Source organism: Eumetopias jubatus, unplaced genomic scaffold (genome assembly GCF_037043125.1).
Source record: "Eumetopias jubatus isolate StellerSeaLion01/CBP00866 unplaced genomic scaffold, mEumJub1_p1.0 scaffold_12, whole genome shotgun sequence".
In the NCBI taxonomy this organism is placed as follows: domain Eukaryota; kingdom Metazoa; phylum Chordata; class Mammalia; order Carnivora; family Otariidae; genus Eumetopias; species Eumetopias jubatus.
The window spans coordinates 97,859,458-97,873,098 of NW_028274818.1; the positions used below are offsets into that span (position 1 = coordinate 97,859,458).

Sequence of the window (13,641 nt, forward strand, 5' to 3'; positions counted from 1 at the left end):
CTCCCAAATGCTGTTAGCACTAAATGCTTGTTTGTGAAAAAAAATGGATGAACTTACTGGAATTACTTGATTGGTTGTTTTCTCCTGTTTTTCTTGGCACGGTTACCCAGACGGTAAATACCCAGATGGTAAAATCTGGACTGACCAAAGTCAGTTACTTTGGTCCCTAAGTCAACCAGTGATGCCTTTCACCTACAGAAGGCTCTTGACCCTGCTGTGTCACAAATGCCTGGTAAAGCACGGACCGTATTCATCTGTATGATGAAAATACAGACAGAAGTTTAAGCAAAATAATCTGCGGACAGATAGGGTAACGGGTCAGAGTGGTTCTGGCAGGTACTGAGTGAACTCTAAGCTCTGTCACTGGTCATCGAGATGACTAATGCCAAGTATATTGAAAGGTCACTATGACATTACTTCTAGAAGAGATTTCTTCATAATATGCATTGCTGATGGAAGTTCAGTAACATCACATAGGGTAAGCTTTTCAAAGTCATACAGTGAAAAGAATGTGCCAATTCTTACAGAAATGACAACTTTCATGTATAGTTCTTCCCAGATACTACGCATTTTCCATATAAACACTTGGTTGCTATAATTAGATTCTCAAACCCCACCCCCCACCCCCCCAGGATTTAACCTATGTTTAAGCTCTGTGGATCACTACAATAACAAAATCGTCTAAAAAGATAAAACATCAGGGAGTTAACAGTTTATTTCTGTTTTGTAATTTTGTGGGTGGTTTCCCTAATTAATAGTACGGTTTCCCAATAGTGTTTCCAAGAGAGACTGGATTCTTCCTGCCAGAGGGTCTTTAGAAGCTGTTTGAATGCCTCCTCTGTCAGGGGATCACACACCCGCAGGCCCTGTCTCCCCCTCCCGCCGCCGGACAAGGACCGCCAGACTGACCTTGACTTTCTGTTGGTGGTGGTAGATCTGCCAGGCGATGTGAACATGCATAGCACACCACTTCCCTGGTTTCTGGAACAAGAAAGAGCACCGCGGTCAGAAGGAAGACCTTGCACAGAAAACCATCTCCAACTTCTCCGAAGCTTTTCTGCAACTTTGGGTGGCAGAGGCTCTTTTTCACGGAACACGAGTGCTCAGTGGCCCCCAGGCCGGCTCCACCCTTCCTCCACGGAGCCCGAGCCGGTGGTCACTGCTCCCCAAACCCTACTTGACGGGGACCTCCCCGATTACCAGGGACAAGATGGCAAAAGCCTGAGCCCCACTCTGTCTTTCTTTTCTGGTGGCAGCTGGCAGGCCTGGGAGAGTGGGAGGCCCTACTCAACTCAGGCGGCCGCGCTAGGATGCAAATCGGCTGCTCAGAAGAGCTAATTAGTGAGTGGCTGTGAACCGGTTCAAAACAAGAGAGGCTACAGAAGACCCTGTGTAACCTCCCCCCAACGCTGTTTCGTCCTCACCCCCAGAGCGGAACAAAGAAATTCACAATTTTACTGGAGCCCAGTTCCCGCAAGAGCTCTGCTAAGAGTCAATGACCCATTCGTGTTGGTGGGCGCCGTTCGTCCCCAAGCAAAGAAAGAACAAAGGAGAGCGCTCATTCCTGCCCACGTTCCGGGCCTCTGCAATCATCACGTCTGCGAGTGGATCAACCCGTGTCTCGCGTGGTCCGGGCACGTCTTGCTTTTGGGGCAGAGGAGTAACTGAGTGTGCCATCTCACCACCCGGAGTGGGGGGACCCCCTCTTTCCAGTCCATTTGTATTCTTGCTGCGTAATCGACTCATCCGCTCCAAACGTGTGCTCGGTAACTACAGGATGCGTGAGAAGAAACACTGCCCCAGTCCTACATCGGCAAAGGGCAGACGCTTCTGGTTTCTATGTTAAGGAGCTCTTTGTGAAACACACACTTAAGTCCAAGTCTGGGTCAGTTCTCTCGTAATGAAATTATGGGTCATCTGAAATCACCTACGTGATGACACAGTCCTCCTTTGATTCTCTTTGGAGAAATGGCATGATCTGATTATATGTGCCAGACACGGGGTAAGGATAGCAGGAAATCTCTCCATCCATCTTCCAGCCGACGGTCCATCTCCCCCCCCCCCCCCCCCCGCCCCACCAAGTAAGTCAGGCATCTCTTGGCCACTCTCCAGACCACTCAAGACGTTAACAAACTAAGGCCTAGAGTAGCTACTTCTGCACCAGGGGAACAGGTCGGATGGCTGTGAAGGTCAACACTACTTACTGCAGAATGGGGCAGCCACCAGCCAAGATAAACAGACATATATATATATATACATATACACACATATATGCACATATGTATCTGCTAGGTGCAGAAGAGACAGGAAAATTCAGTGAAATCCCAATTTCTGCCCATAGCTTCAGTCCTCCTCTATATAGCCCCCTACTTGTCAAGCCTTTTAGCAACACTGTGGACAAGAAACTCTGGCTCAAATGAATGTTTTATCTGTTTGCTTTCCCTCAGTGGCCTGGCTTCCTCCAACACTCCAAGCAACACAAATTCGGCCATTGTCAATCACACCACCTGAAAAACCCAGCCACTGCCATCCCAACGTTTTATTCCAGCGTTTCTATGGCTTGTTTCCTTGTAATGGATTTGTATTTTTAACCCGCAGGGAGTCAAACAGAGGTTGCAAAACAGTTCTAGAAGGAGCTTTCTTACCCTTAACATAGGTCTGAAAGGATCTGTCAACTGTGAAGAGAAAATGACAACTTGGTTACATGCCTGTCACTCAAACAATTGCTCTAATTAACAAATTTGTAGTGCTTCATTAGGAGGGGAAATTAAAATGTTAGAATTTTACTTTTAAATGAAGCCCTTTTAGAGAATAATTAACCCATTTTCACACTATCAAAAGTGCCAAGCGTCCCCTCCCCCACTTCACAAGCCTGGGTACATCCACACTGACAAGCCCCCGACCAAGTTTAATCAATAGCAATTTGCCCTCTGGCAACATGATTTGCTCACATTACACATCTGAGGAGCTCCACTATCTGGAGCGGTCCTTCCCAACCCCACCGCAGGGGTTCTAGGGCAGAACGGCCTCGCCTCCAGACCGTAGACCTGTAAGGCTGGGTTCTACCAGGGACCCGGGGAGAACTAGGCTGTCTTTGCCAACACACCTAAATTTGATGACCGCCCATTACTCACAGGTTATGAGATCTTTTTTAGATGGTCACTAACCATCAGACAAATACCTACATAACTGAGTCATTTTAAACTTCTACCTAACTCTGGTCCTCAATTTCTGACTGCCCCTACCCAGGGAAAAAGAAAATACTGTCAAAAGTAATCATTTGTCCACATTTACTACAAAGGCGAATGTAAGTAACAATCCACCGGACAAGACTATCTGTTATATTGTAGAACTTCCAATTCTTTTCCGAAGTCGGTAGAGGTGTGCATTATGAACGGATGAGAGAAGCAAAGCGTAAGGGATATTCTGCTTAGATCACAGGAGGATGCTTCCCGCATTGAAAGTAGAGGGCCAGGAGCGCTGTGTGGTGACTTCCTGACCCGAGGAGCAGGGAGAGGGTCCTGTGACTTCCAGGAAGAAAAGCGCTTACAGCTTCTTCTTCTGGGCAACAGAAATTTAGGAGACATCGACAGACAAGACTGGTCGAACAGAAGCTACACAAGCTAAGAGTAAGAGTGTTCACTTCCTGTGCTTGGACCACAGGACATTTGTCTTCTCTCCCACTGGCGAGTCACTCCCCTTGTGTCATTTAGCCACAGTGGAGCAGGGGAGATTTTTGTTTTCTAAGCATGACTGGCATTTTCTTCCACGAACTAGAAGGGACAGCTAAAATAGCAGCGGAGCTGAAGCAGGAGCGCGCCCCAGGCTGGCTGTCCCTCGGAAACAAACACGCCCCTGGTGTTACCTGCATCCGAGCCTGACTTTCTACGTACCCTCGGGTCCTTTTGGAGCAGAGTGTGTGGGACTGTCCCGGGTCGAGCAGCAACATCGATTGGGTTGGATGTCTACAAATTAATCAGACCACAGCTTAGGAGGCATGGAACTCATGACCCGAAAGGCAAGATCTTTCTTTCGTTCTACATTACAGAAGTCAAACGTTGATTCTGTTTGTTTGTTTGATTCTAGAATACAAGAGTTGACAGGTGCATACTCCCCAGTGATCACACATGCTCTTCAGGAGGCCCGGTTCCCTCTGTTCTTGATGGACCCTGACCAGAGTCCACCCTGTCTAGGAAAGGCATCAAAAAGCAGAGAGGTGGACCATGCCACATTTGACTGTAATAGAGAGCAAAGGACCGAAAAAAAAAAGGGGGGGGGGAAGAACACACGAAAGCACTGCCCCCAAATCCCTATCTCCCTCCGAGTTACGGATGGCCCTGTCATGGCGTTTCTGCTTCATCACCGAGCATTCTGAGAGATGCTTGAGTGAACATCACGGCAATGTGCTGTATCAGGTGCTTCTCATCAGAATAACTGAAAGTGTTTTGCAGACATTAAGCGAACTCTGAATTTTAACTGGCAGACAATAACAGGGAATTACGCTCAGTAATTACTCATTAGCAGTGGTGGAAATGGGACAAGAGGACCTAATTTAGGGGCCGCACAGACCTACTATTAAATGATTTCTACAGGGATGCTGCTTCATCTGTCCTATGCCGCCACCATTCTTAAATGTCATTCATAACAGTAACCTTATCTACGGGCTGTTGTCCTTTGAACTGATGGCAACAACAGAAAGCCTACTTCCGGCGCACGCAGTCCTTACTTTCTAGTGGATGAAAGGATTCGGAACGTTTTTCACCTGGTATTTTATTTAAGAAATCACAACTTCTGTGACTCCCCTCACCCCAGCAAGTGAACGCGTGTGGGAAAAGAGCTCAAGTTTAGGCACAAAGCTTGCCTCGAAGGAGGAGGGAAAAAAAAAATAAGAAAAAAAGAATGGAAGAAAGAAAAGCAATCAGCCGCTGTCCAACTAACAACTAACAATTAAGCTGGAGTTGTTAACAGCCTGATTTGCATACATATGAAGAACTCCGCTAATGAACTGCAATCTACATATTCAATCAGTAAGATGGCCTGGAAAGGCCTATTTCAACACCAAGAGAGACACTTTCTTGCCCAGATGTAGATTTCTGTGTGATTGGATAATTGTGAGTGAGGGAAATAGTCTAATTTATTAAATGACCTAGCTGTCTGTTTGGGGAGGCACCAGAGATTTGGTGCAACCCAGAGGGGGCAGACCAGGGTGGGAGGGAGGAGTGAACAGAAGCAGACCGGGGGATGGGGTTGAAAAATCACCACTGGTTCATCCGAGATAGGAGGGGTTGCCCATGGCCATCATTAAAGCCCCGGGTAGAGATAACCTGGCCTAGAAACTATAGTTCTGAGCAGGTAAATGTCATTTCTAAGGTGTAGCTGGTCCCACCCCCAAGGCTTTTAAATTTCTTTTCCAATGTCTAGCTTTGAGGCAACGTGCCTTTGGAAATGCAAAATGCACTCATTCTGGGTGACTCTGGCCCCAAGCTGGTGTTTTTTCTCTTAGAAATGAGTGGGGGGGGGGGGGGAAGCAAAGAAAACCCAAATCACATAGAGCAAAATTTCCTACTTTAAAAATCTGAGAATGGTTAGTAACATAACTACATTTTGCTTTTGTATAAAAATAAAGTAAGGGCTGGGTGCCTGGATGGCTCAGTCGTTAAGCGTCTGCCTTCGGCTCAGGTCATGATCCCAGGGTCCTGGGATCGGGCTCCCTGCTCCGCGGGGAGCCTGCTTCTCCCTCTCCCACTCCCCCTGCTTGTGTTCCCTCTCTCGCTGTGTGTCTCTCTCTGTCAAATAAATAAATAAAATCTTAAAAAAATAATAAAGTAAGGGCTATAACAAAGTCACATAAAGGGAGGGTATTCAGAGAACCACTCCTCAATACTGACCTTTGGAGACAACCCTAGCCCAAGCCGAGTAGAACACTGACTAGGTAGAAAAGGACTTACTTATTGTGAAGGGCAAAAGGTTAATTTCACATTAGGCTGTAAGGCTTGACCTTGGCAAGGGTGACCGTGGCTGAGGGAGGACCGAGGCAGGGCAGAGGCGGAACAGGGGTGCATGAAAGGGTGGGTGGCTGCCCTCCACCTGCAGGCAGACCCCCTATTTGCAGACACACAAGGCTAAGGAGCAGAATGGGGGAGACGAGCAGAAGCAACTTCCTTCACACAACCGGAAGGATGACATTTTAGTTAGTTTTAGCAAGGTTCTAGTCCTTGCTATTCAAATCAATAAAGGCTCAGCTATGCCTCTTTGCTAATAACATACACCGCAAGGACAAGGTGGTGCACACGAATCTGACATTTCATACATCTCCTGGCCAGAAGCTTTTGTCCCCAGTACTGGTGGAAAAAAAATACATATACGTCTTCTGTGTGTCTTAAAAGATTACAGGAAATCCTAGCTCAACTGAGATTACATAGGTAGTACAGGTTGAAAATTAAATTCGGGCTGAGGTTTAAAACTCAAGGGGCTAGCAAAAAAAAAAAAAAAAAATACTCTCTCTCTAATCCCGATGGTCACTTTGGATTAGAAAACTTAGCCACTGGCAGGTGAGAGGCTGTAGAACCCACCCGCCCGCCTCGACTGAGGCTCTGCTTGTAAAGATGCTTGTGTGTTTTCATGGTCAGGTTGCTTACCTTCGGCTGAAATGCTCCTTGTAGTGAACCAAAAGGGCCAGTGGGTGGAATCATAGGGGGGATGCCCGATACTGCAGGAGGGTAGGAATGGAAGAGCTGTGACCAAAGACGGGGAGGGGACAAAAAGATTTTAGTAGGAGGCAAACGATATATTCCAATTCCCTTCCCATCGAATGACATCCACATTAGCAAGCCAGGTAACACCAGTTTGATGCTATTAGTCAAGAAGCCATGATGAAATGATCACACAGATATGCCATGAATGCTTAACTTAAAAAGTTAAAAGTAGTTCAGAATCAATCAGCCGACAAATGATGTCCCAAATGAGGACATCATTAGAAAGGGAGCTTTTCTAATTATTAATTGTTAGATCAGATAGAAGACCTAAATGGCTTGAGATTTTAATGCGCATCAAAAACAGGGAAGGGATGCTGAGCCAAATAAGATGCCTGGAAAATTCCAAGTTAATTAGAAAAAGAAAAAAAGAAAAAAAAGAAAAATTAAGAAAAAAGGAAGAAAAAGAAGCAAGTCTTTATGAGTTCCAGGATTTTATACCATTAAAACTCAATTAGTACTTTTAGATTTTTAATAGTTTGAGGAAATGAGAAAATATTCACAATCCTTGCTTCATTAGGTTGTTGCAGAAGTGGTCGTTTCAGAGGACAATTTAATTGTCTCGTCTCAAATGATGACAAATATGTGTGGGAGGGTAAGATAAAATGACTCTGTGTACACTCACAATGAAGCTGTTTTTTTCTGGAAGATGGACAAGCTAAGCTCACTGGGGGCTGCTCAAGCCGAGCCCTTGACAGGTCTGACCACTCAGTGAAGGGGGAAGAATGATTCTGAATTAAGAATATGAATTTTCTGGAATTAACCAGTTTACAGGGGACACAATGGAGGAAAGAAATATACAGCCATACTGAAGACAAGGTAAACACAGTTCTTCCTCCTCCTAAAACTCGAATATTTCTGAGATCCCACTGCTCTGGTTCCATTCTCTTTGATCAAACCACCATGCGGACACTAAGTCACCCCCCCTTTATGGTTGCATATGTCGAAAATACAATAATAACTCAAGCTTTTCCGCCTAATGACTTTACGTTAGCTATTTCTAGGTAAGGGCTGAAATGCCCATTTCATAATCCTGTTTTCAGAGCACTGTTTCTGTTGGTCCTTATTTCATTTTGCTCCCTTCAATGATGCAGCAAAGTTTTTCAGACTAATTGATATTGAACTAAATCCACTTAAACAGTGATTGCAAGCCAAGTGCCCTCATTTAAAACTACTTTTAAGTCTAAAATTGTGTTTTAGATACTTGAGTGCACTGCATCTTAATTCCCCTTATAACATCCTAATCCCCAAAGCGGGAGAGACTAAGTACTTCATATATTATCCACTATAACTAATAAAACGAAATAACTTTCCCACAGTACACTGTATGAAGCAGAGTAATTAAATACATGCCACACTAAAACACACTCAAATTTCTATTACTCTGCCTCCAGGTGGGGAATATTTCCTTTAATGTTTTCAATAAAAAGTTAGGTATTTTCACCATTTTCCTTTTGCTGTAGTCCATTACTGACCCTCTTAGAATACAGCTGATTATCCCCCCCAGCCGACTTGATGAAAAATCTTTAGTACCTAAGTAATAAAACATAAACCAGGCAAAAACTCAGGCCTCTTGGCTTATTCTCCATCTTAAATCTAGGACCCTCTGTGGAATAAGCTTATAAAAAAGCACTACGCATTTTGTCCTAGGGAGTAAATCTGAGCCACCTGTTGAGCATCCTGAACTTTCTCTAGGAATGACTTTGTTAGCTGGTGCTTAATTTAAATCAGCAAATACTGATGAAGGGCAGAAATCTGATGATCATCAAGGATGGCACCATTCACGGGACATCCCTAAAGAGGAGACCCGCGGGTTTACTGGATTTTGCATGTCCACTTAAAAAATGCTTTTGTGGGGTGCCTGGGTGGCTCAGTAGGTTGAGCGTCTGACTCTTGGTTTCAGCTCAGGTCATGATCTCGGGGTCCTGGGATCGAACCCTGTGCAGGGCTCTGTGCTCAGCAGGGAGTCTGCTTGTCTCCCTCTCCCTCTACCCCTCCCCCCTGCTCACTCGCGCTCTCTCTCTCTCTTAAATAAATATTTTAAAAACAAATAAATAAAATAAATAAAAAGTGCTTTTGTATCACAGCTGAGCAGAAAGTGTCAGAACAAAGTGGGGCCCAGGCACTCGGATATACTTTCCTTTTCGTGAGGAGGCTTCCTCACGTTATATCTGCATGTCTCTGGAGAAACTCATTCTTCATTATTTCTACTATTTTGTAGTCTTGACTTATCAGCTACACCTTGGACTAAGACAGTGTCTAATGATCTGGTTCAAAGTATGGATGAATTCAGGCTTTGCTGACCTGAGGAGCACTTCTTTCCAAGCACGCATAGTTGAATATGGTGGACCAACAATGGCTACAAGCACTTATTAATCTTCCTTTCTGGTGTCATTTAAAAAAATAAAAATCAACCACTGAGCAAAGAGACTTGCAAAATTTCAGGTAAACATGATGCAGTATTCACTCCATAATCAAAATATCACGGTAAGACGTTGAAGGTGTTTGTGTTTTAAAAAAAGTCCTTGTCTGATGTCTCTACTGAATATATAACTTAGGTTGGTACCAGTTTAAGTTCAAGAACTGAACTCTTTAAGATAGGATAAAATGAGTTATTTTTTTATATAAAGAAGAATGAGTTTAAAGGGGAAAAAAATCACAGATTTCCATTATAAACCCTTCTTTTATTTAAATGATATTTTGGTTTTTAGTTGTAACAAGCTCAGGAGGACAATACCAGCCATGTGGGAGAGGGGTCTAATTTCGTCAGGAGGAGATGAGAATCTGCTTTTCTGAGGCACTGAGGAGTCAAAAAGATTAATGACATTCTATTTGGAAGAAATCATTCAAGTTGAATTCTGGGAATTTTGCTTTAATGACACTTCGGTAGATGACTGAAAATCCTGTGATTTCAGAGTCTCCTGAAACCACGGTGATTTCACTGCAGACACCCCACTCTGAGGCCAGATGCCCAGCTTCCAGTGAAGTTCACCTGCGCTTTCCAGTTTTAGGCATGCTAATGATCTTTTGATTCAGAAGACGATACTGCATCGTTACCAGAAGCAAACGTCACAAAAGCAAGCATCCAAAGTGACGAGGAGCAATGGGAATTCTTGCAAAGATGATTAAGGAAGGCTGCTAGTCATTTACTGATCTGTGGCAAGAGCACAAAAATGGAAAAGCAGTTACATTGAATGGGTAGCATGGTAACAAGACTCACACTGTGCCGGTAGAATGGGTCAACTTTTGTAGGGTATTTGTCAAACTGTAAAGGGATCAAAGCAAAAGCTAGTTACTTAAAGAGTCTACATTTCTGTTCACTGCTTCAGCGGAGGCCGCCCTAAGTCAGCTTCTCTGTCATTAGGCTGTTATCCGACTCCATAACCTCGCTGTATTAGGAGGGATCCCTTCTTCACTCCTGAGTTGCTCCGACAAGAAACGGAAAAGCAAAGTGAGAACCCATTCGGTGCATTTAGGCCCTGGTCGCACGAGAGTGTCTTTCTTTCTGGTCTGTTTTTAGAGACTGGCACAAACCAGACATCTCAACTGGAGAAAGAGGCAATTATCCAGATCAATCAGAGAGAAGTGAGCATTTGGTCTAATTCATCCAGAGATTCCCTGTTTTCATCTTCCCTTTGGCAGAAGAACAAGTACATTCAGCCACCTACTGAGATGTATTATACCCACATGGAAAGGCATCTGGGCAGGGTCTTAAAACTTTTCTTTTGAGCAGAAAAGAGGATACCTCTACTTCCTCTAAATAACGTCAGCATCCTTGTGCTGTAACCCCCCACCCTAGATTTCATTTATCTGTGTAACAGATCACTCACGCTGCCAGAAACTCTTTTTCAAGATAATAGGCCCTTAAAAATATAACTGTTGAAAAGTATAATTCATCCAGAAAAATGACACAGGATTTGTTATAGGAAAAATTTTGGTTCCAACATCTCATTTCTAATATTCTCCTAAATAAATTTAGAAAACAGACTTCAAAATCTATATTTAAAAAAATTAAGTTGAACAAAATAGGGAGGGGGAGGGAGGAGAGGATGCAATGTTTGGTGGAGAGTGCACCTCTTAAAATCACAGAATTCAAATCTATTCTCACCATGCCGATACCAAATCAAGTATTTCCTTATATACTAAAAGTTAGGTAAGTAAAGCACCCCAGTACTCACGGTGGCAGACGGGGCTCTATCTCAGCATATTTAGCACCCTAATATGGCACTATTCATTATGGTTCGTAAGTTAAAAAAAAAAAAAAAATCCTAACTGGTTCCCCTGGCATGTGCTAGACCTAGTCGAGACCAAGACCATGTCCTTGTCAGCAGCATCTTCTACCACAAGACCGAGTTCTGCCCCGAGGGGCCCACAGCTCCCTGAGCACTTGCTGACAGAGCAGGATACCAGCCTGGGGCACCATCTTATGAAACACAAGCGACAGAATCCCCCCTCAACAAAATAGGCTTCGGGGAGCCACCTGAAAGAGCAGGGGGTCACAGACACGGTCCAGGTCTTCGGACGGCTCTCTCCCCTCCTCGGCCCTCCTCCTGACTCCCGGAATTCTACGAGCATTTATCTGCTATGACTTGGTGCGAAGCACAGACAGGTACCTTTTTCTAAGTGGTGGCAATCCCCCAAGATGCTCAAGAAGACAAAATTACCCTTTAAGAAGTTAACTACCAACACTGGATGGGACGGTTTGGAGGGCATCGAGAATACCCCCCTCCCCATGCACACGCATAGTACTAGACAGAACTTTCTAGAAAGAAGTGCCTACCTGAGGCCCTGGGTTAGTGCTGCCTGGAGCAGGGCACATTCCCTTCTCGCCAGCAGAGACGGGCAAGGCCGAGGGAGCCCCCTAAGTGGCTACCGCTCCCCATTCCATCTCCTGTGCCCCGAAAGCCCGTTCCACCCCAGCGTGCGCTGCATCAAAAAAGAGTTGTGCTCTACTTATCCTCACATTTCTGCCTGGGGTACGCACCATGGGAGGTGCTGGCGTCGGCATGATGGCGGTGGGCGGGATGGCGTGGGGGAACGGCGTGAAGGTGTGCTGGTGCGTGTGCTGGTGCGTGTGCTGGTGCTGGTGCTGGTGCTGGTGGAACTCGGTCCGCAGGTAGGGCGGAGGGCCCAGGGACGCCCCACGGTCAGCGCTCTGAGAGGCCAGAAAACGTGTGTTCAGTTCCTGTCGCAAGATGTCTTGCTCTGGAAAAGAAGGGGAGGGAGAGGATGACGCTTTTTGCCACATCAGTAATATCCTTCTGATCAGGACGTCTGAGTACCTGACCAGAGGGGGACAAGGACCAAGGGCGCCCCCGAAAGCCCCTGTGCCCCCAGATGGGAGGGGACCACCGACCGGAGGATCCTGACAGCCCGTCACAATCGGATTGTGTTCTTCTAGGCTCTCGGCTTTCGGGGACAGGCTCCAGGCCGAATAGCCAGAGGCTGATTTTCAGCTCTGTTGGCATCAGCTCAGGGAGCTGACGGGGCCTAGGCAGTCACCCGTCCGGGGCTCGGTTCCCTCCTCTACCATAGGGGGACGATAATATTGTCCACGTTGTGGGCTGTTTGCGGGGGTTCGAGGAATTATTTAAGTGCTTAAGAACGGTGACTGCACCCCGATCTCCGTTACCACGGCCATGTTCTCGTGCCTTCTTCTTCAAGGGGGAATTTCTGCAGTGGGGTTATAACGTGGCTATGATGGACCCAAACTTGGGATCCCAGCCTGATCAATACAGGGGAGGAGAAGAGGGGCCAGTAGCTAACACTCGATTTTGTTAACACAACGCTCTGGGCACGAAAAGTGCATCTTCCCCTCTGAAGAAGGGAGAAGGCCCTACTCATTGAAAACAAACCCCTTAAACCAGGATGGAATTCTCAGAGCCTGGAATGGAACAGTCTCCGGGCCTGGCAATGTTTCTGTCCCTCTCACGGGAGCCCAGGAGACAGGGCGTCTACAATCCGTGTGTTCCCACTCAGTGGGTGAACTCAGTTGGAAAGCCTCCTGACTTCCAACAAACTGCTTCCCCCTGGCAGTTGTCTGGGTCGGTATGGTGCTGGTACGTGTTTTGGCTGAACTTCAGCCCGTACAGGGCTGGAGGAAGGTTACAAGAACACAGCTAACAAAGCAGGAAATCGTCAAAAGAGAAAACCCAGCCCGAGGGGCAGCACAGACAGAGAGGCCACCAGCGCGAGACATGGGGGATGGGGGTTGGGGGGAGGGGCTCGGGGGGCGCGGCGGGAGGGCTCCTCCCTCCTACCTGAGTAAGTGCTTCCGGCCGGGTGTCCGGGGACCTGCAGACTCCCTGAAGTCAGAGGCGGTGGAGGAGGCAAAGCCGTGGGAGGGGCAAACATATTGGGGTGATGTGAGTGTGCGGGGGGCTGGAGGGTGGGCGTGAAGCTGTGCAGGGGGCTGTGGTTGGGCAGTGCGAGGGGGAACGGGGAGGCCGAGGGGTGATGAGAGATGTGAGGCGGGGCGGGCTGAGTCTTTGCTGGAGTGCTGCTTCTGCTACTGCTGTGGGAGCAACCACCAAAAAACAACAACAACAAAAAAAAATTAAAAAAAAGGAAGAAGAAAGGAAAAAAGAGGTAAGACTTTTATTTTCTTAAAAAAAAAAAAAAAATTCTATCTCCCTGCCCAAAGCCATTCAACACTTTCTCCTGCTTCTTCCTCTTTACACTCTTTACAGACCCCGCCCCGGGGAACACGAGAAGCTTCTGCTATGATCACAACCGCAGACAGCACAACAGGAGCTGAGGCCCCAGAGCTTTGGCCGAAAACCCAGGTCCGCTCCCCACTCTGCTGCCAAGTTCTCATCTCTGCCCCTAGGAGCCCTGCACCCTCCCATCCTCCACTAGCCACACGTCCTACAGTTTTCAGAGAGGAGTA

The 13,641-nt window shown here is 46.4% G+C and overlaps 1 protein-coding gene across 2 annotated transcripts in view; it reads right to left on the bottom strand.

Annotated features, from left to right (window-relative positions):
* The window catches only part of AUTS2 (activator of transcription and developmental regulator AUTS2), a 1,114,656-nt gene that overhangs the window by 12,614 nt on the left and 1,088,401 nt on the right, over window positions 1-13,641 (bottom strand). Inside the window, exons 8-14 of one of the 2 annotated variants that reach the window (XM_028109914.2) lie at window positions 13,013-13,266; window positions 11,737-11,957; window positions 9,973-10,017; window positions 6,639-6,734; window positions 3,894-3,965; window positions 2,646-2,675; window positions 910-981 (exon numbers count right to left, since the gene is read on the bottom strand). In XM_028109914.2, coding sequence (XP_027965715.1) covers window positions 910-981; window positions 2,646-2,675; window positions 3,894-3,965; window positions 6,639-6,734; window positions 9,973-10,017; window positions 11,737-11,957; window positions 13,013-13,266 — 790 coding nt within the window. Of the gene's footprint in view, window positions 1-909; window positions 982-2,645; window positions 2,676-3,893; window positions 3,966-6,638; window positions 6,735-9,972; window positions 10,018-11,715; window positions 11,958-13,012; window positions 13,267-13,641 lie in introns of both variants that reach the window. The other variant, XM_028109913.2, reaches the window with a different exon arrangement.